Raw genomic sequence first — 26,882 nt, forward strand, 5'->3', positions numbered from 1 at the left:
GAGTTCAAGCCTTATGTTGGGCATAGAGATTACTTAAAAATTTTTTTGAAAAAAAAACAAAACGGACATTGTTGTTGAAAAAAGAACATGCATATTTCAAGTAAAGAGAGCATATTGAAATAAAAAGGAATTTCACCACTATAGAAATCAGTGAAAAGCATCCCAATTTTACTGAGCTGTTTTGTGATGTGGAAATGAGATGAGATAATGAAGACATAAACCAAGAGAGGGGCAACATGGGCAGATCCCCCATGGCAAATTATGATGAAGACTTTCGCTATTTTGAAAAGTGCTTTTAGATATATATAATATATCTATGTCTATATCTATATCACATATCTTGTGATACATATGTATATAATGGGTGATGGGCATTAAGGAGGGCATATGATGGAATGAGTACTGGGTGTTTTATGCAACGATGAATCACTGAATTCTATCTCTGAAACTAGTAATACAATATACGTTGATCAACTGATTTTAAATAAATTTAGAAAAAATGAAAAGTGCTTTTATTATCGCCTAAAGACTGCCAGTTCCTTTTTCAAAAATTTCTTGACTATGCAGATGAGAAATGTGATACTTAAAGAGAGTAAACAAAGTTTAGGTCCTAGTGTAAGTACTCAACAAAATATTGTTTTCCTGGAAATCTAGAAATATGAGGTAATCTGCCCAAAACCACATACTGAGTTAGAAATCGTCAGAATTAAACCCCAAATTCCCAATCCTACACTTGTTTTCCTTTATTATTTTATGAAAGGACTTTAATTCTAAATTCTATTCCTCTTTTTTAAAAAAAAATATTTAAGTAATCTTTATACCCAACCCGGCCTTGCACTCATGACCCCAAGATCAAAAAGCCCCATGTTCTTCTGACTGAGCCAGCCAGCTGGCCCCTGAATTCTCTTCCTCTTTAAAATGTAGTACTTTTAGGAGTGGCTGGCTGGCTCAGTGGGTAGAGCACATGACTCTTGATCTTGGAGTTGTAAGTTTAAGCTTCATCTTGGACATAGAGCTTACTTAAAAAAGATAAGTAAAATCTTAAAACTTGGTGTTTTTAAGTATAATCTCTCACTATTTTCTGGTTTCTTCTGAGAACTTAATGAGTTGTATACATTTACCAACTACAACTGAAATTTATAGAGGATAGAAAGGCTTCTTTCTTTTTTGTAATGAAGAGTTTATTATTTTTTAAAGTAATCTCTACTCCCAAAGTGGGCCTCAAACCCACAACCCCTGAGATCGTGAGTTGCACACTTCACCGACTGAGCCAACCAGGAGCCCCAGAAGGCTTACTTGTCTTGAAAGATTTTTGTGGACTTCTTCTTCTTCTTCTTTTTTTTTTTTTTGTGGACTTCTTTTTAGTGTTAGGCTGTTTTTAAAAACCTAAGATTGTTAATAATTTGCCTTTGAATAATTAATTATGCTGCTTCTTGCAATTTCTTTCGATGCTTCTGATGCTATTGAAGTACAATTTCAGAGATTCCCTTAGGTAAGTTATGTCCTGGGATGCCTGGCTGGCTCAGTTGGTAGAGCATGAGACTCTTCATCTTGGGGTTCTGAGTTCAAGCTCCACATTGGGCATAAAACTCACTTTTAAAAAAAAGTTATGTCCAGCTTAGAGATCTATCCTAATATTAAGTGTTGGACATTGGGCTTTTACAATGAAAACTAGCTTTAAAAAATAAATAATGACAGGTACAAATTTCCAAGTTTCTTCTTTGTATCTGGGCAGGGCAGGAAATGACTATCTCTGATGTTGATCTAAGAACAACCAGGCCTTATCCTTATGCTTACACAAACATGTAGAAATGAGTATCTCTAGGGGTACCTGGGTGGCTCAGTCAGTTAAACGTCTGACTGTTGACTTCTGCTCAGGTCATGATCTCAGAATTGTGAGATCTAGCCCCATATCAGGCTCTGCACTGGGCATGGAGCCTGCTTACGATTCTCTTTCTCCCTCTCACTCTCTAAATAAGAGTATGTCTATGTATTATGGAACCTTCAGTCTTTTAGAATGAAAGTCCAGATTTTGCTCCAAGACTATCTTATCCATTTTCCACAAAAGAATCCTGGAAAACAATGAGAAAAAAAAAAAAACTGGAAAATTTCCAAACTAGGAAAGCAGAGGAAGCCACAAGAATGCTTCCTACATTTTTAAAAAATATTTTATTTTTTAAGTAATCTCTACACATAACATGGGGCATGAACTCACAACCTCAAGATCAAAAACCATATATACTCTACCGACTTTGCCAGCCAGGCACCCTGAACACTTTCTACTTTAGAGGCTATTCAAATAAATCCTTTTAGGACAAAACTCTAGATGGATATGGTTCCACTAGAAAGTGTTACAACTATTTATTGCAAAGTCCAGCTGGAATGACAGTTTTCCAGAATAGCTCCAATCGAAGACTGAATAAACAGCAAACAGCTAAATACCTAAAATATGACTACAATACATACTCTCACTTATATGAGGTTGTTTACAAAATGACTTTGCAAAGATTTGGCCGTTTGAGTAATCAAAGGAGAAATTATATAATGTTGGTATGTTTTCAAATCGCCTTGACTTAACCTTCCTTGGTGGGATTCATAAAATACTGATGCAATCCGCCATCAAGAGCTTGAACCTTTCCCATCCTCCCAGAACATACCAACCATGTGTCAGACTTCATTGTTGATATTCAAGTTCAGATGTAGATCTCTCTTTAAGACCCGCCCAAGAGAAATCCATGAAAATAGGCTCCAACGGTGGTATGGAACAGTGCAGAGATCCTCAGCATCAGGAAATCACCTGCATTGCAAAACCAAAATCTTGTGTTTGAATCCCAGCTCTTTCCCATGTCACTAACTATGTAGTGAAGGGCAGTTTTCATATCTTGAAAAATGGGAACAAAACTTCTTTTACACTGTGGCAGTAACAATTGAATAAGATCCTGTGAGATTTATACCCAGTTACATTATCTAACCCATTTTTATTATCTTAGATCTCTAGGAGCTTATGGGTACAAAAAAACAAAAACAGGAGATATAGTTGCTGAATAATGTTATAAAACTGAAAACTTGTGACTTCAAAACAAAAACAACCCCTCGGCTAAAAGTATCTCACAAAGATATCCCTCTCAACTGGCAAGTGACATCAAAAACCACAGCCGCAAATAATCTTCTCATGACAAGGCAATAATTGATGGTGGGCAGGGGTGAGTGGGGACATCTCCCGGAGTGTCTTATGCAAGCCATCATTTTTCAGTCCTAGTTGGTTAGAATTTTGGGCTTCTGTCCCCAAAGTCCTTTTCAGATAGTAGAGTGTCCTTCATTGAGCTCCATCAGAAATATTTAACATACATACAGGTTATGACATTGTGTTTTTTAAAAAATTGTATAATCAGAGAAATCACAAAGAGAGCACATTTATTTTACTAACTTGTCTTAAGGTCAAATCACATTTTTTTTGCTGCTGGGAGCAGGGCAGAGGAGGAGGCTTTATTCTCTTCCTGTTTTACATAGATGGACATCCAAGGAACTAAAAATAGAACATTTCCCCTTTTCACTTAGGAGATCTTACCCAAGTAAACAACCACTTGATTACAAAACATTCCTAGTCCTTCCCGATGTCATTTTCTTCTTTGTCTCTTTCTATTATTTTTTGCTATTTATTGATTGTATATTGTTTGTATATTGTATATTGTTTGATTAGAAATGCATTGATGTTTAAAATTATTTTTAGACTCTCAGGAAACCAGAGCAATATGTATATTTCCTCTTCTTGTTTACAAGATATTTCTTAACTCAGAAATTAGAAATCCTTGCCTTTCATAACTATTTCCATTTACCCCAGCTGTTGTGTGTGTGTGTGTGTGTGTGTGTGTGTGTGTGTGTGTGTTGGAGTGTATCAGTGAAATAGTAGAATGATCTTGGACATTGTGACCAAATCGTCATGCAAAGCCATGTTTTCTGTCCAGAATCTAATAAAAGACTTCTTATCATTAAGAGTTATATGGTCCTTTCAGTTCTAAGATAAATATATTTGGGGCATGTAATGTATAGCATGGTAATTACGGTTAACGATACTGTTTTATATACTTGAAAGTTGCTAAGAGAATATATCTGAAATGATCTTACCACAAAAGGGAAAGGTAATTATGTGAGGTACTAGAAATGGTACCTAATGCTATGGTGATGATCATTTTACAATACAGAAATGAATCAAGTTGGCACTTTGTATACCCGAAACTTACACAATGGTATGTGGTGATTCTATCTCAATAATGCTGGGGGTGTGGAGGCTGTGGTCTTCAGATTGCAAGTTTATGAAGAGAGTCCAGGTGAGGAGGAAAGCATATTTATGTATTTTAAGATGGAAAGAAATACAAAATCAATTAAGAGACAACAGGACGGGAATTGCAGGAGCCATGGGCAGGAATATTACTTCGGGTCACCATGGCCAATGGACCTGCAAGTGACGAAGTCCAAGTTCTAGACCGTAAATAGGGCTCAGGACATTTCATCAGAGTGGCTGATGAGAATCCAGTGATTATTGATGGGAAGATCACTCCCACATTTGTTTATTTTGAAAAGATAGTTTCCTTTTAAAGTAATATCTTTCAACCTGTAGAAGAATTTGAATTAGGTATAGAAGTGTCTTAGGGATCCCTGGGTGGCTCAGTGGTTTAGCGCCTGCTTTCGGCCCAGGAGCGTGATCCTGGGGTCCTGGGATCAAGTCCCACATCGGGCTTCCTGCATGGAGCCTGCTTCTCCCCCTGCCTGTGTCTCTGCCTCTTTCTCTGTCTCTCTCTCTCTATGTCTCTCGTGAATTAATAAATAAAATCTTAAAAAAAAAGAAGTGTCTCAGAGAATCAAATTTTTAGGATTAACATTTGAAGAGGAGATTACGTATGTTTAGTATTCTATGTCCATTAATGTCTAAGAAAATATGATGTGTTCTGGGACACCTGGCTGGCTCAGTTGGTGGAGTGTGCAACTCTTAATCTTGGGGTCATGAGTTCGAGCCCCATATTTGGCATAGGGATTACTTACATTAAAAAAAAAAAGGAGTGCCCGGCTGGCTCAATTGGTAGAGCATGCGACTCTTGATCTTGGGGTCATGAGTTCAAACTCCACGTTGGGTGTAGAGATTACTTTAAAAAAATATGTATTGATTTTTGACTTGTGCGTTATTCTGTGTAGTTAGTGTTTAAGAAATTTAGGCCTAAATTTAAATGAGAGTTACAAGGCCACATCCTCCCCACAGGACTCCTGCTCTCCAAAACTCTTTTCCCTATCTCCACCCACCTCCTCAAATACAAAAGTCATCTAAACAATGCACGTTAACTTGTTCAAGATCTAGTTAAAGGGGCACCACTCAAACCCCCACCACATGACAACCCAACGGTAGTCATTGTATATTTTTTTTAGATTTTATTTATTTATTCATGAGAGACACACAGAGAGAGGCAACAACATAGGCAAAGGGAGAAGCAGGTTCCCTGTGGGGAGCCTGATGCGGAACTCGATTCCAGGACCCTGGGAATCATGACCTGAGCCGAAGGCATATGCCCACCCACTGAGCCACCCAGGTGCCCCGATGGTGGTCATCTTAAAGGATCACTGATGCCCACAGTTAACAAGGAGCCAGCTGGGGGCCGCCCTCCCACCACCCCTTCCCCCACCCCAGGTCCAATTAATCACCACTGCTCCCTCGCAGAGGTAACTCATGTTAAACATCTCATTGACTTATTTACTCATTTCACAAAAGCTCTTAAAGCATTTCAGATCTATCAAACTTCAGTTTCCACCATTTGTGGCTTTGGTTAGGTTGGGAATTAAGTCATGCTCCCTGCTCAGAATCTTCCACAAAAAAAATGACAAGAATAAACCAAACCAAAATCTTTTTACAAACCACTCACACAAAAAAAGGATGAGAAACAGAATGTTTACAGATGCCGACTGCTGTCAGAGGTTTGGCGGGTTTTTTAAACTGCTAAATGCATGGAAACTATGCCTTTTCTTGTTTCCAGCTGGTTAATAAATGCCCTGTCCTCTCCTGTTATGGGCACACACACACCACAGACAGTCTCCTGGGTTGCATGGTGCTAGTTTAAAAAAAAGTTACCAGTGAGTGAGGCCAGACAATGCTTCTCAAGTTCTCAGCGGTGTAGGAATCACCTGGAAAAGCTAAAATGCAGATTCTGACTCTGTAGGTCTGAGGTGGGGCCGGAGATTTTGCATTTCTAACTCTCAGGAGCGGCACAAGTTTTGGGTCCCTTCATCTCATCGCGAGCAGCCAGGATGGTAGCGGTGAATTAGACCTGTGTAGGACTAGAGTGTTTAGTTTTGCTCAGGAGGCAAAAACTTAGAAGCCAGGCTCTGCCAAGAAAGATAAGTCCGTTGTGTACGTGGCATTTTCATTTCTTAGAAAACATTGGGGGAGGGTTGCGATTTTTTTCAAAAGTCACACTGACACCGATGGGTCTCTTATATCTGAATCTCCTCCCCTTTTCTTGCATCTCTATCGCTCGGTGCAATTCCCCTGGAAATTGCCCAGGTCCCTTAAAATTCAGGACCTGTGGCAGGGGGGGCGGGGGGGGGGGGGTAAGCAGTTCTAGTGCTGGAGGTGGGAGTTGGCTATTTATTTAAATCCACTCCTCTGGTCATAAACCTTTAGGGCGGGGAGGCTGAGTTTTGAGGCTGAGATGAAAGCAAGCCTAGGCTGAAGAAACAATGACAAAGCCATTCCCTTGTCACTTCTGGTACTGGTGAGGGTGGATGCAGGTGCCCAGCAAGGCCTGACAGCAACATCCTTCGGGATTAGTTATGACCCAGGCATCAAAGAAGGCCACCTAGAAGCCCAGCTGCCCGGAGGAAAATGATAGCCAAAGGAAAAAACAAGGGTGGGGTCCCTCTGAAGAGACAAAATGTACCCTCACTTTCATCAGGGGTTACGATCAGCTGAGCAGATCACTGAACCCCTGGCCAGAGCTCTGGAGGACTCAGATTAGAGAGCATGTGTGTGTGTGTGTGTGTGTGTGTGTGTGCGCGCGTGTGTGTGTGCATGCATGTGTGTGCGTGTCAAAGGATGGTGATGGGAAGCGAGACCCCACTGTTATAGATTTTATAACATCTAGCTCAAAACAGCCCAAGAAGAGGCTGTGGACAGGGCCACCCTGGGCAAGTTCTACTTTTTGTCCCTGTAAGCAATATTATTCTTACTACCCAGGGCTTCCTCTCTGCTCTTCCGAGCCAACCTTTGCCCCTGCTGGCCCAGGCACAAATTTTCCCAGTAGGGTTCTTTCAGTTTCAATAAGTTAACTGAAGGCTTGGCAAGCGTTGGTGAGAATCCCACATGCAAAACCACCACGCCTGGCCGCCGCATGGAAGGGCACACTTGGGAGCTGAGAGTCGCAATCCTGAAGTCCCTGGAGACCAGATGTCACTGGCAGCACAGGCCTTCAGGGTGTGGCTGCCTTCCTGGAACAGGGAAGGACGGGAATGATCTTTAAAATCCCAGTGCTTTTGAAGTCTGAGTGGAAATGAGGAAGGAGAAGGGAAGAAGAGGAAACCCAGAAAAGCAGGAACTATGAGGGCAGCTGACAGAGAGTGGACTTTGAGGTTCAGCTGCCCTCCACGCAGAAAATGATCTCCTCCAATCAGTTGTACGGTCTTCACCTCTCATGCTGCCAGAGAGCCGAAAAATAAAGACCTACGTGGAACTTTATCTTTGCAAAATGCAACCCTACCCGGAAATAGTAACAAGCTGTCAAGCCGCCCACATGCTGCTGTGGATTAGTCTAATTTCAAGTTGGGGATTAGAACAGAGAAAATTTAGAGAGCAAGGAATCAAAGCTTTATTGTACACTTGCGGGCTGGGTCACGGCAGAGGTGCTTCTTGTTCACGAGCACAGATGGTGAAGGGCAGGGTTAGGGTACAGCCACTACTCATCTCTGATGAGGATGCAGTCTGGCCAGAAAGGGGCTGATATTATGTACACCGGGACGGTGGACTGCTGGAGGAAGATTGCAAAAGATGAAGGAGCCAAGGCTTTCTTCAAAGGTGCCTGGTCCAATGTGTTGAGAGGTATGGGTGGAGCTTTTGTACTGGTGTTGTATGATGAGATCAAAAAATACGTCTAATGTAGTTAAGACTCAAGGTCATCGGTTCCAGATCCATTGTGTGGTTTAATAGACTTTTCCTATGGGAAGTAAAAAGAAAGATCTGGGATAAAACCAGACTGAAGGGAATACCTCAGAAAAAAAAAAAAAAGCTTCATTGAGTGTTCATTAAACCACAAATGTATTTTGTATTTATTTTACATTTAAATTCCCATGTCAGACATAAAATAACTTATCATACTTGTACAATTAACTGAAGAACTGATAATGAAGATAACTGAATGTGAAATCTCAATAAAGACCACTTAATGCAAACTCACATCCCTGTCATCAGATAGTTCACATCTTCCTGGCACAAGTTAATATAGATTTTTATTTAAAATAAATAAAATCTGTCTTTTTGGCTCATCTGTTGAGCATCTCAGTGCAGGAGGGGGAGTGTCGGGTGCAGGAAGGGGAGCTGGAGACACAGTTGATGTGACCTTCAGCCCATGGAGCTTATGGTCTAGTTTGGGAGACTGATAAAGAACACCATGCCGGTAGCACCACTCAAGAAATAAAGCAGCTACATTTCTGGATTTATTATGAGGAAGGCAGGTGAGGAAGGCAGATCAAGAGGGATCAAGAGGGAGAACTCTTTCAGATCAGGTGCAGAGAAGGTATTTATTTCATCTCAGTGGCATTTCAAGCTGGGATCCAGAGGACGGGAGAGTCAGCCTCGGCAGAGTCTTGGCAGAGGGTAGGGCAAGGACCAGTGAGTGCAAACAGGTTGAGGAAAGACAGTTTCCTGTGATGTAGAAACTGGGAGATGGACAAGATGCTTGGATGTTAGATTTCAAAAATCCGAGTTCAAACCATGACTGTACACCTACCAGCTTTGTGCCCGACACACATGTTAACCCTGGGATTTTGAGGTCATTTAGACACAGTGGTTAGACACATTGTCCTCACCCTACTGGCCGCTGAGATTAGAATTCACGGATTCCACATTTCACTTGACTTCTACTTTGGAGTTCCCTACGCGTTGCTGATCATTTGCCATTTCTGAGGAATATAAAATAATCCTTTACTCTCCCACTGACTTTTTTTAAAAAGACTTTATTTATTTATTTATTTATTTGAGAGAGAGAGTGTGTGTGAGAAGGGGAAGGGAGAGAGAGGGAAAAGAATCTCAAACTCCATGCTGAGCAGGGAGCCCGAAGTGCGGCTGGGTCCCAGGACCCGAAATCATGACCTGAGCCAAAACCAGGAGTCAACGCCTAACTGGCTGAGTCATCTGGTGCCCCTCTCACATTGACTTTCTTAATTCTGATATTTTAATATTGTTACCTGTATGACTTCATGTCAAGGTCCTGACAGGTGTCCCGATCATTGATCATATCTTTATTTCATTGTTCTATTACTTGGTAGGCCTGAGAAAGATACCAATTCATAGGACTCTGATTTGAATATCACATTTTGCTCTATATTTTAATTTCTTTCTTATTTTTAGATTTTATTTATTTATTTGTTTGACAGACAGAGAGCTCAAGAGCACAAACAGGAGGAGCAGCAAAGGGAGAAGGAGAAGCAAGCTCGCACATGAGCAAGGAGCCTGATGTGGGGCAGAGGGAGAGATAATTTTTTTAAAGATTTTATTTATTTATTTATTTATTTATTTATTTATTTATTTATTTATTTATTTTTAAAGATTTTATTTATTCATTCATGAGTGACACAGAGAGAGGTAGAGGCACAGGTAGAGGGAGAAGCAGGCTCCACACAGGGAGCCCGATGTGGGACTCCCGGGACTCCAGGATCACGCCCTGAGCCAAGGGTAGATGTTCAACCAATGAGCCACGCAGGCATCCCAAGATTTTATTTATATATTAGAGAAAAAGAATAAGCAGGCAGAAGAGCTGAGAGGGATGGAGAAGCAGACTCCCTGCTGAGCGGGGAGCCCGACACGGGGCTCATTCCCAGGCCCCTGAGATCATGACCTGAGCTGAAGTCAGATGCCCAGCTGACTGAGCCACCCAGGCGCCACCAAGAGTGAGAATCTTAAGCAGGCTCCACACCCAGCGTGGAGGCAACCTGGAGCACGATCCCATGACCCTGAGATCATGACCTGAGCCAAAATCAAGAGTCAGACACTTAACTGACTGAGCCACCCAACCGCCTCCAATACATACATTTCTATTTGGTGTATACCTAGGGTGAAAATTGGTCCACATCCATTTGAAATTTATTTGCATATTTTTTGAGCAATCATTATGAACATGTTTTTAACTATCCAAAAGTTACAAAAGAGTATACAATGAAAACTAGCTGTCTCTCCTTCCCCTGCCTGCCAACCACTCCTTCTTCCTCTCAGAAGCACAGTTACTAGTTTCTTATGCACTTTTTTCTTTTTTCTTTTTTGAAAATGCCATGGATAATCAATGTTACCATTACAGTTTTATCACTACATCCTAATGGACCAAACTGCTGCCCTAATAAATCACATATGTACATCACTCTACAGTTTATACCATATATTTTTTTTCCAAAGATTTTACTTTTAAGTAATCTCTGCACCCCACTATAGAGTGAGGCTCAAATGTATAATCCCGAGATCAAGAGTTGAACGCTCAACTGACTAAGCCAGTCCAGCCCCAGTTTATTCCATATTTTTAACTCTACTATCTTACTTATTGAATCTTCTACAAAACTTATGAGGCAGCACAGGGTCACGACTACCAGTTAAAAAACAATTTTAAAATTGTTTACCAATTTATAAAAAACAGCCTGGACTCCATAGAAGTCAGTCCTTTGCCTACAAAAATATTAGGTTTTAAGTGGCAGAGCTGGGAGTAAATCCAGGATTTCTGACTCAAAAACTTGGCATTGTTCCCACTTTAAGGATCAAAGGTAATATCTGACAGCAGGGATGTGCAAATTGACACAATCCTGCATCCTGCATCTGGGGCTCCTTCTGGATGCCCCAGCTTGCTGAGACTCCACTCCTGGTTCTGGCTCCCTTTTCGCCCCCTCCGGGGCTTCTCCCAGCAACAGGGAGGGGGAGACTCCCACTGTGTGTTCACAACAGTGGGTGCAAACCCCACACTCTTTTCCTGCCAGAATCGTATTTAAGAAGATAAATTTGGATATTTTGTCTTGCATATTTCCTAGCATATTTAGAGCCAGCTCAAAAACCAACCAATCTAAGGAAACCACAAGTCACCTGCGGATGCACTGGCTAATCCACCCCAGTGTCCAGCCGGCAGAATCTCAAGACTCTAAGACTGAGAAAGTGATTCATTTCCTCTTTTTCTTTTAGTTTCCTTTCTCTGCCTGTCACTTCTTTCCTTTCTTGAACAAACTCAACAAAGCAGTCCTGTTTATAATCCATGAGTTCTAGTTAGAATTTGGCCTGTCACGCTTATGCTTTGAATTTTCCCAAATAGGGCTTGCCTGTGTGTTGGGGATGGGGGAGGCACCCATGGAAAATTGTGCTCTGGGGGCTTTCCTGGGGGGAAGGGAGGGCACAGGTGGCTGGCACTTTCTTGCCCTGCCCTCCTCATTCTGGGAAGGGTAGCGGGGGGTGGGGGTGGGGGGGGAGGCAGAAGGAGAAGGAACCTTCCCCATGTGACACCCACAGGTGCTAGCTGACTTGCCTGTATTGTTCCTTTTCATTCTCAAAAAAAAAAAAAAAAGCCCTGTATAGGAGGTATCATTATTAGTCTCCCTTTCCAAACTATGACTCTCCTTGGCTCAGAGAAGCAAAGCAACTCACTTAAGGACACATATCAAGAATACAAATACAATTAAAAAAAGAAAAGTGTAAGAGAACTTGATTAAAAATTTCCCCACTGAGGGGCGCCTGTGTGGCTCAGGCGGTTAAGTGTCTGCCTTTCATCTCAGGTCCTGATCTCAGGGTCCTGGGGTCCAGCCCTGCGTTGGGAACCTGCTTCTCCCTCTCCCTCTGTCTGCTGCTCCCCCTTCTTGTGCGCTCTCTCTCTCTCTCTCTCTCTCTCTCTCTGTCAAATCAATAAATAAAATCTTAAAAAAAAATTCTCCCACTGGCTTCACTTGTATCTAATCATTGTAATTCTTTGGGAGTTGGATCCTTATTTCAGGTACTTATTATTGTCAGAGAAAATACAGATAAACCCATCAGGAGTTGAAAATATAAGAAGCTGAAAATGCATTTACTACCCTAACCCCCAGACCATCAGAGCTCGGTCGGGCCTCCCTCACCTGGGCTCCGAACACTGACACGAGCCTGCAGGTGGGCAAAGTCCTCACACACGAAGCCTGTTTGAGGGTCAGGTGTGGACGGCCTCGTGTCACGTGCCGACAACCCCACTGTGGGGCCAACAGAGCGTGGCTGGGCACAGAGGTGGGCAGCAGCTGGGTTGCTCGCTGGCCCCCTGGGAGCCGGGTCGCTGCCCCTGCCCAGCGTCATGGGAGAGGCCCCACTGCACGTCGCTGGCTCGGGGCGAGATCCACAGTCCAACTTCTAGTAGGTTTCTACTGACTGTGGATCGCTCTTGCACCATCGCCACGTTGAAAAATCATAAGCTGAGCCATAGTAAGTCAAAGATCATCTGCAAAGCTGATCATGTTAGCATTTCAACCACCACCCAAGTTTGACAGATTTAAAAATCCTCTGGGGGTTTCGATGAAGATGAGGATGAAGTAAGATTGGCTGTGGGTAACAAAAGCAGCTAAAATAGTTTGGAGGAAAGGCAGCAATGAGGGAGAAAGGGGACTCCCTCAAGCAGTATGCAGCTTTATTTTAGGGGACCCATAAAACCATCCGTGACGCATTATGGCAATGAGCCAGAGAAAGTCAAGTGTAGACCTCTTCGCGTGGACAGTGGGGAGGAAGCTATGAATTCTCCTGCAGGGGAAGGAATGTTAAAGAAATGGAGTTTCATAGACTGGTTGACGGCTAGGGGGTTCCACTGGTCAAGAAGGACAACTGTCCAGGTGGAAGACTTTTGCAATAATGTCAGTGAAATAACGTGCTCTGCAGGCAGAGGGATTTGAGAAGGAACATAAAGCCCGAAGGTCACTTAAGGAAAGAGGAGTTAGGATCCGTGACACCTTGAATACAGGGCATCACCAAGAGGTGAGAGGTCGGCCACTGATTGTAGTTTCACGTGTTCTAGCCTGGGAGACTGGAATAATTATGGCTCAAGTTTCTGCAAAGGTGGGCTTGAAAGGGCCAATACCTGGCTGCCAGGGGCCACCTAAAACCCTCTCTATGCTTGTCTCTGGGCCTTCCTAGGGTCTTGCGGCATAGCTGAGAGACAGAGACAGAGAGGGACACAGGTGCCTGAACCAGATCTGTCCCTCCACACGCTACAGAGAGACAGGCTTGATGAAGCCAAGTGCTGGGGCCGCCCCAGGAGCCCACTCTGCCCCTTCAGGCCTGGTGCTTTTGTCCCCACCTCGATCTTGGCCGCCTGGCCGCTGTCTGGGCAGGCTGTGCCCCAGCCCCCGGCTGGCAGGGGGCAGGACCAGACTTAGCCTCTGTCCTCCAGGTGTTCTGTTGTCTCCTGACTTTGTCTCTAGTGCTATTTTAGAGGCCCACAGTTTTATACCCCCAGGAAGTTCTTGGGATTGGGTTTTCAGGAGCCAATCCAGTTCTGAGATTGTGAAAACATTCACTCATGATTTCTTTAAGGATTTTGTGTGTGTGTATGTGTGTGTGTGTGTGTGTGTGTGTGTGTGTGTTCAGTATTTACATTAAGCCCTCTGCAGTTTGTTTTGATGCAAATAATGAGATAGGGACCAGAGGGACCAGACATTAATTTATCTGCTGGATGTAGAGTAAATCATCTTAGAACCTTTGATGGAATAATCTATCTCGTTTCCCCTGAAATGAAATTCCACCCTCTGCCATGGACTTCAGGCTCACATATTTTAAAAAAAGATTTTTATCTATTTGTTCATGAGAGACACACACAGAGAGGCAAAGACATAGGCAGAGGGAGAAGCAGGCTCCCCGCGGGGAGCCCTATGATCCCAGGACCCAGGATCAACGACCTGAGCCCACCTGAGCCAAAGGCAGACCTTCAACCACTGAGCCACCCAGGAGCCCCAGGCTCCCATGTTTTGAGGCCTGTAGCTTTAACTCTTCCCTCCGCTCATCCATTTGTCTTCATTGTTTTGTCTTTAGGTTTGCTCTATAATATTTTAACAAATGGAAGGGCTAGTTCTCAATTTGCTATATTCCTGAGGAAGTCTCCATGGGGTTTTAACTGGAATTGTACTGCATTGACAGAGTAATTGAGCAGGGTCTTCTCATCTGGGAATGGTTCTTCCATTTTGTTTTTTAGAATTCTTCATTTAGATTTTGCATATGCCTCGAGAGAGCATATTTATCATTTTTTTGTGGTTATAAATGGGTGGTATTTTTCTAAAGTAATCTCTACGCCCAGAGTGGGACTTGAACTCACGACCCAGAGATCAAGTGTGGCATGCTTTACCGGCTGAGCCAGCCAGGCGCCCTGTAAATGGGTGGTATTTTTAAACATTATATTTTTAAGTGATTATTGCTGGACTATATATAAGAACATTATTTAAGAATATTCATGTGGTATTTGAGCTGACGGCATTTCTCATGGTTCTTTCTCACTTTGTTTCTCCTGCTAGGAACGTGAGAGTGCTGGTTTCACTCTGGCCACCTCTCTCTCTCCTGCATTCTCCACCTGTCCTGTCCCCGACATGGATAGCTGGGGGTGGGGGGTTTCTCCCGGGCATCGCCCCCTCCCCTGTCCTATCTGGGAATACGAAGGAACAAGAACAAACTCTCACTTGACTTTTTCCCTTCAGCTCTGACAGGTGGCTTTCTCAAATTTGATTTGACTCCAAGGGCCATCGGAGACCCCCAAAAGCTTTTAAGCAAAGAAGGGATCTTCTTATTTTTTTAAAATAAAAATCTGTGGTGTGCCTGGGTGGCTCAGTGGTTGAGGTCTGCCTTTGGCTCAGGGCGTGATCCCGGGGTCCTGGGATCGAGTCCCGTATTGGGCTCCCTGCATGGAGCCTGCTTAAATTCGGCACGAATGAGGATAATCAAGGACTCAGGCTCCATTTCCAAGTCCATGTGCCAGAATGAAATTGTTCCTTCTACTAAAGGCAGCAACTATTCACACAGCTGGATAAGGATCCTGTGCGCTCATTGTAACACCCAAAGCTTCTGGAAATTCCAAACGTCTTCTGATTCCCAGCTCCCCCCCCCCTCCTTTTTTGTTTTTTACCAATTATGTCATGTTTTGCCACTTCTGTCTCACATGGGTTGTGATTATTCTCATGATACCATGCATTTCAACTCTCCTTCTTCCCTATTCCTCTATGCGGATGCTATGGGTCAAATTGTTTATGTATTATTTTTATTGGCGTTATACTTTTTTCCTATGCCTGTTTATTCTGGAAGCTCAGGTTGCTTTTGTCTCCTGAGGATAATTAACAGGTCTTTTCTTTTTTCCCCTTTCCCTACATAAATTGTTTTAAATTGTGAAATATAACACTCATCCAGAAAAGCATACAACATACAAATTATTTTCTCTTAATTATCTTGTAAATATATTTCCGTGTGTTGCATCATTTCATAAAAAAATTATAATCCATTTTTCATCACTTGCTGCTAATTCATATATATTTTATTTCTTTAACTAGACTGTAAACTACTCGAGGTCAAGTATCATCTCTTAAGTGACTTTCTATCCAACGTGGGGCTCCACCCTACAACCCTGAGATCAACATTTGCACACTCCACTGAGCCGGCCAGGTGCCCTCCACACCTATTGTTTTTAAACCACTTAGTTTGTGGTGCTTTGTTGTGGCAGCCTTGATAAACTAATTTAAGAGAAAATTATATCTATGCTGAAAAATACCCAGTCTTACTCTACCAGAATGTGGTCCAATTCTTATCAGGAAATGTGGGAATTTTAACAAGACAGGGGTTAAGATGGCGATAGTCCTTGCTGACACTACTGTTTTTTTTTTCTTTTTTAAGATTGCATTTATTTATTTATCCATGAGAGACACACAGAGAGAAGTAGAGACATAGGCAGAGGGAGAAGCAGGCTCCCCGTGGGAGCCCACTGTGAGTATCCCACTGTGATACTCAACCCAGGACCCTGGGATCACGACCTGAGCCTAAGGCAGACGCTCAACCACTGAGCCACCCAGATGCCCCTGACACTACCATCTTATATGAGAATGACCATACTGTCTTCATGAGTCACACCATCTTCACTCTTAGCTCAGCTAATCTAGTCCCACTGCAGACAGAGTGAAATTTCTAGAATCTGATCCTATCACCCACATGCTTAAAACCCTCCATGGGGGATCCCTGGGTGGCGCAGCGGTTTAGCGCCTGCCTTTCGCCCAGGGTGCGATCCTGGAGACCCGGGATCGAGTCCCAGGTCGGGCTCCCGGTGCATGGAGCCTGCTTCTCCCTCTGCCTGTGTCTCTGCCTCTCTCTCTCTGTGACTATCATAAATAAATAACAATTAAAAAAAAACCCTCCATGGTTCTCCCATAGCCCCCAGATAACACACAAAGTCCTCAGGTCCCTCTCCATTCACCTCTCACCACTTCTTCCTCACACTGGCCCTGCAGTCTCTGCCTGGAACATTATTTTTTTCCCTTTGGCTTCATTGCTTGGCTATATTTATGCCTCAACCTTGATGTAGATGCCCTTTGCTGCTTCATAGCCCTCCCAGGCCACCCCATAGTCCTCCATAATTTCCCTGGGTGGCCCTGATGTACGTCTTATGGCACCTGCCCGTGTAGATAGCTGCATCACCCTCCAGCCCACTCAAGTTGGGGTCCGAGGAACAGACATTTCACCATCATCATTTGTTTAAGATGCAGAATTTCAAGTCCAGCTAGATCTTCACATTCCGATGTGCATTTTTAACAAGATACTCAAGTAATTTTTTTCAAGTGATTCTTACGTGCATTGAATTTGTGAGGTATTGGTCTCTTCCACATAATCTCCATGGGGGCAGGGAACTGTGTCCCCAGAACCCTGCACAGTGGCTGTTTAAAGAGAGAGTTAGCTGATTTAATGCATGAAGCTGATTTCCTGTTAACAAGCATGTCTTACAGGAAAAAACAAAACAAAACAGCAATTCTCTTTTTATCGGAATAAAGACTCGGGTCCCCAGCCTATGTACTTTGTCACAGCTTCCTTTCAATTTCCCCGTACACATCTCTCATACTCTTCGTTTTCCTGTCAAATCCAATTTTCTGCATATAGTATGTGAATGACTCTTCTATTACTAATCATGTTTTCTGTTCTGTTTTGGGATTTGGGTTTTTATTTTCCCAGTAGTTTTTAAAAACACTCTAATGACAACACAAGCATAGCCAGATTTGCACTGTTCCTTTTGAACATGAAAACTGATACCTGCTAATAGTTCAAAAAATTATCCTCCCCAATTCTTTTCCCCTCTTCTCTTTTTCTCTTTCCTCCTCTCCCTTCCTCCTCCCATCTCCTCTCTCTTTCTTTTTTTCTTTCGTGACAGATAACAGGGGCTTCTAATGCTTCAGGATAAATTTTTGTGTTGTCACTCCCGGTGGGTAAAAATACCCTGTTTGGATTTCTCGCAAGTTCTCAGTAAACAAGAAGTCATTTTCCAGAGAAACATATAGGTAGTAAGAAAGCCTTTCCAAGCTCAGCTTCTAATTCCCTTAATAGAATGTTAAATCCGAGAGTTTAGGGACCATCTCAAATCCAAAATCTTCAACCGACCTCCCAAAATTGCTGATCTGACCAATCTCTGAAACCTACCTCCCCAACCTCTCTCCTCCCTTCTCCTTCCAGCAAGTTGAATTTACAATTCCCCAAAGGCACCACTTGTTAAAGGTTCCTCTCTAGTACGGGTCACGTGCCTAAGAACCTTTTTATAATGATAATGTTAGAGGACGGGATTGGCACACCCTTTTAGGTAAACAACGGTAGGATTTGCTTTTCTTTTGTTGAACGTATCTGCATTTCGGGGGCGCAAGATTTGGTCAGAAGTTTACTAATTCATCCAATCAGAAAGTCAGGTAGTAAGTCAGTGAAAATGAGCCCTGAGAGGGCCCCAGTGGCTTTCGGATACTAGGTTTGAGAAAATAGATTAGGAGGCAGCGTCTATGCTGCGCTTCCTGGGGCAGGTGAGCACTCCTGAATTCTAACCCCCCTTAACCTTACACATTTACCGCACTCAAAACTAAGTTGTTTAGGGGCGCCTGGGTGGCTCAGTCGGTTAAGCATCTGCCTTCGGCTCAGGTCATGATCCTGGGGTCCTGGAATCGAGCCCCCCAGTGGCCTCCCTGCTCAGGGGGGAGTCTCTCTCTCTGACCTCCCCTCCTGCTCTCTCTTTCTTTCTCTCTCTCATAAATAAATAAATAAATAAATAAATAAATAAATAAAATCTTAAAAAAATTCCCGACTATGTTGTTTAAACTCAGGAGTACTTTTGTTCCATGATTATAGCCTTGCCTATACTTCTGAGGGACCAAGCCATAAGGAAATATTTGCAAGTTTGTGTTGATTGAATGATTTCAGGTAAATAAACAAGCTCAAATGCCTCCAGGGGCCCAGATAATGTAAATGAGAAAAGTAACAACCGAGAGCATGTCTGGCCGTAGCTCCCCGCCCAGGTCTGAGGGGGAGAGACTGTCACCCCGCTTGTTCTGGGAGTGGATCCAGCTTGTCAGAGCCTCGCGTTTTACAAAGGACGCCGGAGATGGAAGATTTTATAGTCATTTCTTAATTTTTAAACGTCGGTGACCAACTCAAATTTTCACAAGACATTTTGCAAATCAACACGTGTACCTAACAACACTCCTGGGAACCACGCAGCTCTAAGTGGCCAATCTGCAACCTCTTCGATGAATAATAAGTGCAAATAATTAAGAACGTTCATTTTCCCAAGAAACCCATTCCTGGGAAGGCCACCGTGGGTGAGAGCTCCTGCACCGTACGGGCCGGCCGGGTTCAGATCCTGGCACAGCTTTCTGCCGACGTGCGCTCCAGCAATTCCCTTGATGTCAGTAAACCAGTTTTCACACCTGTAAAGTGGCCTGTATGGTAGGAGTGGCAGCTTCGGGGCGTCGTTCTGAGGACGCAATGAGAAAAATGCGTGCCCAAGCCTTCTCCACCAAGCGGCCCTCAACACCTGCTAACTTAGTCCACACTCGCCCTCCTCTTTATCCTAATGGAATTATCCGAGGACCCGCCAAACACCGTGTAGGCTTCCTGTTCTCCGATACCTCACCCCCCTTTTACAGGAGCATTTGAAGCCTTCCTGTAGGTGACCTGTCCTCTTGCTGTGTCACTAAGCAGCACCCAGAGCTGGAGTGACGGCCACCTGTGCAGGGGGAACGCGCGCGCGCAGTCCGAGCGGGGCTGGCAGCGAGCCCTCGCCCCTCGCCCGCCTCTACACCCACACCCACACCCACACCCACACCCACACCCACACGTCCCACCTCCTAAGTCAAACCGCCGTTTGCTGCCGGCTCCAGGGTTTCAATGTGGCACTTTCGTCACGTGCCCCTGGCATCCTCTTTGCTGTTAGGGACGTTTTCTCCATTTCAACCCCCGCAGCCCCCCGTTGCCTCCGAGGCCCAGCTCTCCTTTGCTGCTGTCTTTCCGGGTCCTGCCCCGAGTCTCTAATTGCCGGTTACGATAAGGACCCAGCGCCCTGCCCGCACCCGCACCGCCTTCCCGCTAGGGGGGCCTGCCCGGCTCGCGGCTTCCCGACTCCGCCACCGCCGCAGCTGTCCCGGGGGAGGGGCAGGGACGGGGGGGTTGGGGGGGTCCCCCGCCGGGATCCCCAACCCCCCCCCCGCCCCCCGCTCCGGGCCCGCCGGGGAAGGCAGGGGCTGCGGGGCGGGAGGGTGCACGGGCCCGGGCAGGTCCCCCCGCAGCGACCTCGGGGGCGGGGCGGGGCGGGGGCGGGCGCAGAGCCAAGTTTCGCTGCGTCACGGTCCCCGGGGCCGCCCTATAAGAGGAGGGCGCCGGCGCGCGAACGCGCAAAGCGAGCAGCGAGCGGCGGCCGGAGCGGTCCCTCGGGTGCTCGCCCGCTGCCCCGAGGTGCTCGTGCTGGTCCCCAGGCCCAGGGCGTCGTGCGCTGCAGCTCCCCGCGGCCGCTGGCGGAGATGCCCGGCAGGAAGGCGCGCAAGGGCGCGCAGCCCGGCCCCACGCGGGCCCCCGGAGGTGAGGAGCCGCCGGGCCCCGGTGCTTCCCAGGCTGGTGGAGGCCTCGAGGGACGCGGGTCGGGAGGGCGGCGGCGGCGGCGGGGCAGGGCAGGGCAGGGCAGCTCTCCCGCGCGATGCGTCGCGTCCCGGCCCCGGTCCCGGCCCCGGGGAGGGGAAGTGCAGGGGCGCGCCGGCCGCCGCGGGGAGGCTGCGCGCGGGGGAGGCTCCGGGAGCTGTGCGGGCCCCGGCGCCCCCGGAGCCGCCCTCTGCCGCCGCGGGCCCCCACCGAGCAGTACGCTGGATCCTCCCTTCCGCGGAGGACTGGTGGAGGTCAGGGAGGCCAGGACGGCGGGGGTCCTGGGGAGTTAGGGAGGCCGGGACGATGGAGGACCTGGGGAGTTAGATACGATGGAGGACCTGGGGAGTTAGATACGATGGAGGACCTGGGGAGTTAGGGACGATGGAGGACCTGGGGAGTTAGGGACGATGGAGGACCTGGGGAGTTAGGGACGATGGAGGACCTGGGGAGTTAGATACGATGGAGGACCTGGGGAGTTAGATACGATGGAGGACCTGGGGAGTTAGGGACGATGGAGGACCTGGGGAGTTAGGGACGATGGAGGACCTGGGGAGTTAGGGACGATGGAGGACCTGGGGAGTTAGATACGATGGAGGACCTGGGGAGTTAGGGACGATGGAGGACCTGGGGAGTTAGATACGATGGAGGTCCTGGGGAGTTAGGGACGATGGAGGACCTGGGGAGTTAGGGACGATGGAGGACCTGGGGAGTTAGATACGATGGAGGACCTGGGGAGTTAGGGACGATGGAGGACCTGGGGAGTTAGGGACGATGGAGTACCTGGGGAGTTAGGGACGATGGAGGACCTGGGGAGTTAGATACGATGGAGGGCCTGGGGAGTTAGATACGATGGAGGGCCTGGGGAGTTAGATACGATGGAGGACCTGGGGAGTTAGGGACGATGGAGGACCTGGGGAGTTAGGGACGATGGAGGACCTGGGGAGTTAGATACGATGGAGGGCCTGGGGAGTTAGATACGATGGAGGTCCTGGGGAGTTAGGGACGATGGAGGACCTGGGGAGTTAGGGACGATGGAGGACCTGGGGAGTTAGATACGATGGAGGACCTGGGGAGTTAGATACGATGGAGGTCCTGGGGAGTTAGGGACGATGGAGGACCTGTGGAGTTAGGGACGATGGAGGACCTGGGGAGTTAGATACGATGGCGGACCTGGGGAGTTAGATACGATGGAGGACCTGGGGAGTTAGGGACGATGGAGGACCTGGGGAGTTAGGGACGATGGAGGACCTGGGGAGTTAGGGGCGATGGAGGACCTGGGGAGTTAGATACGATGGAGGACCTGGGGAGTTAGATACGATGGAGGTCCTGGGGAGTTAGGGACGATGGAGGACCTGGGGAGTTAGATACGATGGCGGACCTGGGGAGTTAGATACGATGGAGGACCTGGGGAGTTAGGGACGATGGAGGACCTGGGGAGTTAGGGACGATGGAGGACCTGGGGAGTTAGGGGCGATGGAGGACCTGGGGAGTTAGATACGATGGAGGGCCTGGGGAGTTAGATACGATGGAGGTCCTGGGGAGTTAGATACGATGGAGGACCTGGGGAGTTAGGGACGATGGAGGACCTGGGGAGTTAGGGACGATGGAGTACCTGGGGAGTTAGGGACGATGGAGGACCTGGGGAGTTAGATACGATGGAGGGCCTGGGGAGTTAGATACGATGGAGGACCTGGGGAGTTAGGGACGATGGAGGACCTGGGGAGTTAGGGACGATGGAGGACCTGGGGAGTTAGATACGATGGAGGGCCTGGGGAGTTAGATACGATGGAGGTCCTGGGGAGTTAGGGACGATGGAGGACCTGGGGAGTTAGGGACGATGGAGGACCTGGGGAGTTAGATACGATGGAGGACCTGGGGAGTTAGGGACGATGGAGGACCTGGGGAGTTAGGGACGATGGAGGACCTGGGGAGTTAGGGACGATGGAGGACCTGGGGAGTTAGATACGATGGAGGACCTGGGGAGTTAGATACGATGGAGGTCCTGGGGAGTTAGGGACGATGGAGGACCTGTGGAGTTAGGGACGATGGAGGACCTGGGGAGTTAGATACGATGGCGGACCTGGGGAGTTAGATACGATGGAGGACCTGGGGAGTTAGGGACGATGGAGGACCTGGGGAGTTAGGGACGATGGAGGACCTGGGGAGTTAGGGGCGATGGAGGACCTGGGGAGTTAGATACGATGGAGGACCTGGGGAGTTAGATACGATGGAGGTCCTGGGGAGTTAGGGACGATGGAGGACCTGGGGAGTTAGATACGATGGCGGACCTGGGGAGTTAGATACGATGGAGGACCTGGGGAGTTAGGGACGATGGAGGACCTGGGGAGTTAGGGACGATGGAGGACCTGGGGAGTTAGGGGCGATGGAGGACCTGGGGAGTTAGATACGATGGAGGACCTGGGGAGTTAGATACGATGGAGGTCCTGGGGAGTTAGGGACGATGGAGGACCTGGGGAGTTAGATACGATGGAGGACCTGGGGAGTTAGATACGATGGAGGACCTGGGGAGTTAGGGACGATGGAGGACCTGGGGAGTTAGGGACGATGGAGGACCTGGGGAGTTAGAGACGATGGGGGACCTGGGGAGTTAGGGACGATGGAGGACCTGGGGAGTTAGGGAGGCGAGGACGATGGAGGTCCTGGGGAGTTAGAGACGATGGAGGACCTGGGGAGTTAGGGAGGCCGGGACGATGGAGGACCTGGGGAGTTAGGGACGATGGGGGACCTGGGGAATTAGAGACGATGGAGGACCTGGGGAGTTAGGGACGATGGAGGACCTGGAGAGTTAGGGAGGCCAGGACGACTGTGGTCGTCTGTAGTTCTGTTTCTTAAGTCGTTAGTAGTTGCAGAAATGAGAGTTGGTCTCCAGGGCTTTGTAATCCATCCACTGTCCTCCTCCCTCGATATAACCCACCCCCCCTTATAAATCTTACCAAATAAGGCAGCTATCTGCTAAGGGGGTGGGTGGGCTGTAGCGGTGCATATTGCATCAGATAGTAATGGTCCCTTTAGTTTATTAACTTATTTGAGAGAGCACAAGCGGGGGGAGGGGCAGAGGGAGAAGCAGACCCCTGGTTGAGCCAGGAGCCCTACTTGGGCCTCGATCCCACGCTCCTGAGATCATGACCTGAGCCAAAAGCAGAGGGTTAACCAACTGAGCCATCTAAGCGCCCTGCACTTAGTTTCGTTTTACAGAGCCCTTGAGCAGTGCAGAGGAAGTGATGCACTGACAATCTGGCCCTGACTAAGTTGGCACCCCGTGTATCTCTGGCTCCTACTTGGGAGGCAAAAAGCTTTGGCCACCTTTTGTGATGTTAAAGAATTCTGCAGTTTGGGGAAGGCCTAATCTGAGCATTTATCTTTGTTCATAATAATACAGGACAGCAGAAAGGGACCGCTTATATTCCATTGGGTAGTAATACTTTCTTTTTTCTTTTACTGAGATGTGACATATCACATTGCATTAGCTTTGATTTATGTATGCATCAAATGATGATGATTTTGTATGTGTATATTGTGTGATTGCCAAATAGGTTTACTTAACATCTCTCACCTCATGTAGTGTCAGTTTTTTATTACTACATTTATAGAAATATAATGAACAGAAAGATTAAGGAGACCACCAGCAGCTAGTTCTGTCCACAACCCCCCCCCCCCCCCCCCCCCGCCCTTTTAGTGACAGATCATGTTTTCTCCTAAAGCCCCCTCGGAATCCTCTTTTTTTTTTTTTTTCTTCTTTCTTTCTTTCTTTCTTTCTTTCTTTCTTTCTTTCTTTCGAATCCTTTTTCTTAAATTAATATTCCTTTAATTACATCTCACTTCTAAAAAGCAGTAAACTTGTAAATTAAAATTCTTCTGCTTCACTCATAAAGGCAATGGATTGGTACGAATTCGGTTTGTAGGAAGAAATTGGTTTAATTGGCAAATATAAATTGCTAAGGTATTTTAGAGAATGTGGACTTACTTTTGCTACAAGGTTTTAGGAGTCTTAGAAAATTTCAGTCTTTTTCAATGAGTGTAAGAGCACGTTTAGATTTGTCTATGAATGAAGGCATAGTCTGAGCTGTGAATTACTGCCATTTAAAAAATAAATCCTGGGGTGCCTGGGTGGCCCTGGTTAATAAGCATCTGCATCAGGTCAAGATCCCAGGGTCCTGGGATGGAGCCTACTTCTCCCTCTCCCTCTGCCTGTAGTTCCCCTTGCTTGTGCTCTCTCTCTTTCTCTGTCAAATAGATAAATAAAATATTAAAAAAAAAGATTTCAAAGTAAATGTCTTTATTCTTACTCTTATTCCTTTTTTATTTATGAGTCACAGTGTGTTAGTGTGTGGGTGCAAGCTAAGTCACCTTTCTCACATTCAGAAAATGGGTGTACATAAAGCTAAAATGAAGATAAATACTTCACCGAGTAAATACTAAGCTTGTCCCTTGGATGGGCATTTTAACTCTTGCTGGTTGCAGTTTTTAGTGTCAGTGTAAGTTTTGTGGCTTTTCTTTTCTTTTTCAGAGCTCGAAGTGGAGTGTGCCATTCAGCTCAGGAAATTTGGAGACAAACTGAATTTCCGGCAGAAACTTCTGAATCTGTTATCCAAACTCTTCCGCTCAGGAACCTGATTACTTTGGAACTTTTGAATGACGAGATTCTTTGAAAACGAAAGATTGCTGAAATGGTGCAAATTTCATCGATAGATTCTTTTTAAAAATGGAAGATTTCCCGATAGGTGCAGATTTCATCGGTTAGAAGAAATGCCTTGTAATGGAGAAGATTGGGAGCGAGCTTTCACTTGCTTTTTGGATGCCCTCGGAAGCCAAGATGATACATTAAAAAATGGATGTCTGATGGAGATTTTGCAGAAGTCCTTTTTTTTGGGGGGGTGGGGCTGTGAGAATGTTAGAAAACCACTTTGTTTATTTTAAAGCAAGAATCAAGGAGCTTTGAAAAGTAAGGAATTAATTACGCATTTTGTTTTTACTTCGAAGATTATTCTGGTAATTTTGTTGAAGGTTGCTGTCTAGCCTACTGTAAGAGGAGTCGGCAAATGAATGGCCTGTGGTCAGGGGCAGAGAAACAATATGTTTAGTGTTGGTTTTTATTTTTGGATGACGACTTCAAAGTGATGTGTAATATCGGGTTTATATACTCTCTTGTTTAAAGATTTCATTCTGAGAACTACATAGTGAATGTTGATTCCATAGGTCACTACAAAATATAAAATTATTTGAAAGCTTGTTTCTTTTGATTCAGAATGTATTGCCTCTCTTCAGATGACCCTTCACTGAATTATGTTTCTGGGTGTCATAACTGGAAAGTCTGTACTTTGATACTTGTAAATTGAGGTGTTACTTGGTGCCAGTAAGATTCTTGCAGGTACAATGTTAAAGCAATAAGAGCATGGGGATTTTGTATAATGAGAAATAAAGGAGGGAAAAAAGTGATTTAGACTTTCTATTGCTATAATTAACACTTAGTAAAACAAATATTCTAAATTTGCTTGGTAGGAAGAACAATGTATTTCTAGAGACATTTCCAAAATCTGTAAAATGCCCTTCTCATACTAGTTGGTGTCCATCTTCTAAGAAGTGATCTTTTAAGAGAAATTAAGCAAGTTTTACAAAGTTGGGATATACTTTTTTAAATAAAGAGAATGGCTTGATTGCTTATCCAGAATAATAATGCATAAAAATTACATATATGTGGAACTTGCATTAGAATAGTATGTAGATTCTGAGAAAGTTTTCATTGATCTCACTTTTATTGTTAAAAGGCCAGGTTATCAAAGAAGTCCCCAGATATATAAAAAAGAAGTAATAATATCATGATTGAGTTTCAGCAAGAATAATTTTATTTATTTTACCTATTTATGATTAAAATATTTTTTTTGGTTCAGTTTGAAAATGTGTATTAGTTAAAGTTACGCTTTTTGGTTATGAGACGAGGCTTTCATATCCACTTGAACTTTACAGTAAGAATGTTTTGATAGAGGCTGTAGTCACTTTAGATGAAAAATTACCTCAGGATCGGTTTGTCTTCAGTATTATTTAGCTGCAAAGATGCTTTTTGTCTGTTTAGGGGCAGATATCTTGCCATATGGATATTTATGGTGTGTACCTGTATTTATACATACAAAACTTGATACTGTAGCTACAAACTATTAAACGTTATCACCATTCTTTTCGTGGTGTTCATTGTGTCATCAGGCTGCCGGGCATTCATTATGAAACCAAAATTATTTTTGCGATTTCCGTCAGCAGGCCCCTTCTGACCACTGCCTCCTCAGTTACAGTTCTGTCCCCAGAGTGGAAAATACAGGGACATGGAACATGATTGCTGCCATCAGTTAGCACGATTGCTGCCTTCAGGGGACTCCCCATTTGACTGGGAGAGGAAAGAGTGAACAAGAAGAACTGCATGCCAGGCTGAGGCCTGGAGTGCCTTGCAATAGTGCCTGGGGAGGGTTTATTTAAAGCAGCCTCCAGAGATCGGTGATCTCGTTAGAGGTAG

The 26,882-nt window shown here is 45.5% G+C and overlaps 1 protein-coding gene across 1 annotated transcript; it reads left to right on the top strand.

Moving 5' to 3' along the window:
* The first annotated feature begins 20,039 nt into the window (after window positions 1–20,039).
* PMAIP1 (phorbol-12-myristate-13-acetate-induced protein 1) lies at window positions 20,040–26,551 on the top strand. The gene is made up of 2 exons (XM_025997693.2): window positions 20,040–20,299; window positions 24,888–26,551. Exons 1-2 carry the CDS (start codon window positions 20,242–20,244, stop codon window positions 24,992–24,994), a joined length of 165 nt encoding a protein of 54 aa, XP_025853478.1. The 5' UTR covers window positions 20,040–20,241; the 3' UTR covers window positions 24,995–26,551.
* Window positions 26,552–26,882: the final 331 nt, after the last annotated feature.

The sequence above is a fragment of the Vulpes vulpes genome, chromosome 5 (assembly GCF_048418805.1).
Source record: "Vulpes vulpes isolate BD-2025 chromosome 5, VulVul3, whole genome shotgun sequence".
NCBI lineage: Eukaryota > Metazoa > Chordata > Mammalia > Carnivora > Canidae > Vulpes > Vulpes vulpes.

Coding starts and splice junctions, on each gene's coding strand:
- PMAIP1 (XM_025997693.2), top strand. CDS start 20,242: ATGCCCGGCAGGAAGGCGCGCAAGGGCGCGCAGCCCGGCCCCACGCGG. Junction 20,300..24,887: donor CCCCACGCGGGCCCCCGGAG/GTGAGGAGCCGC, acceptor TTTCTTTTTCAG/AGCTCGAAGTGGAGTGTGCC.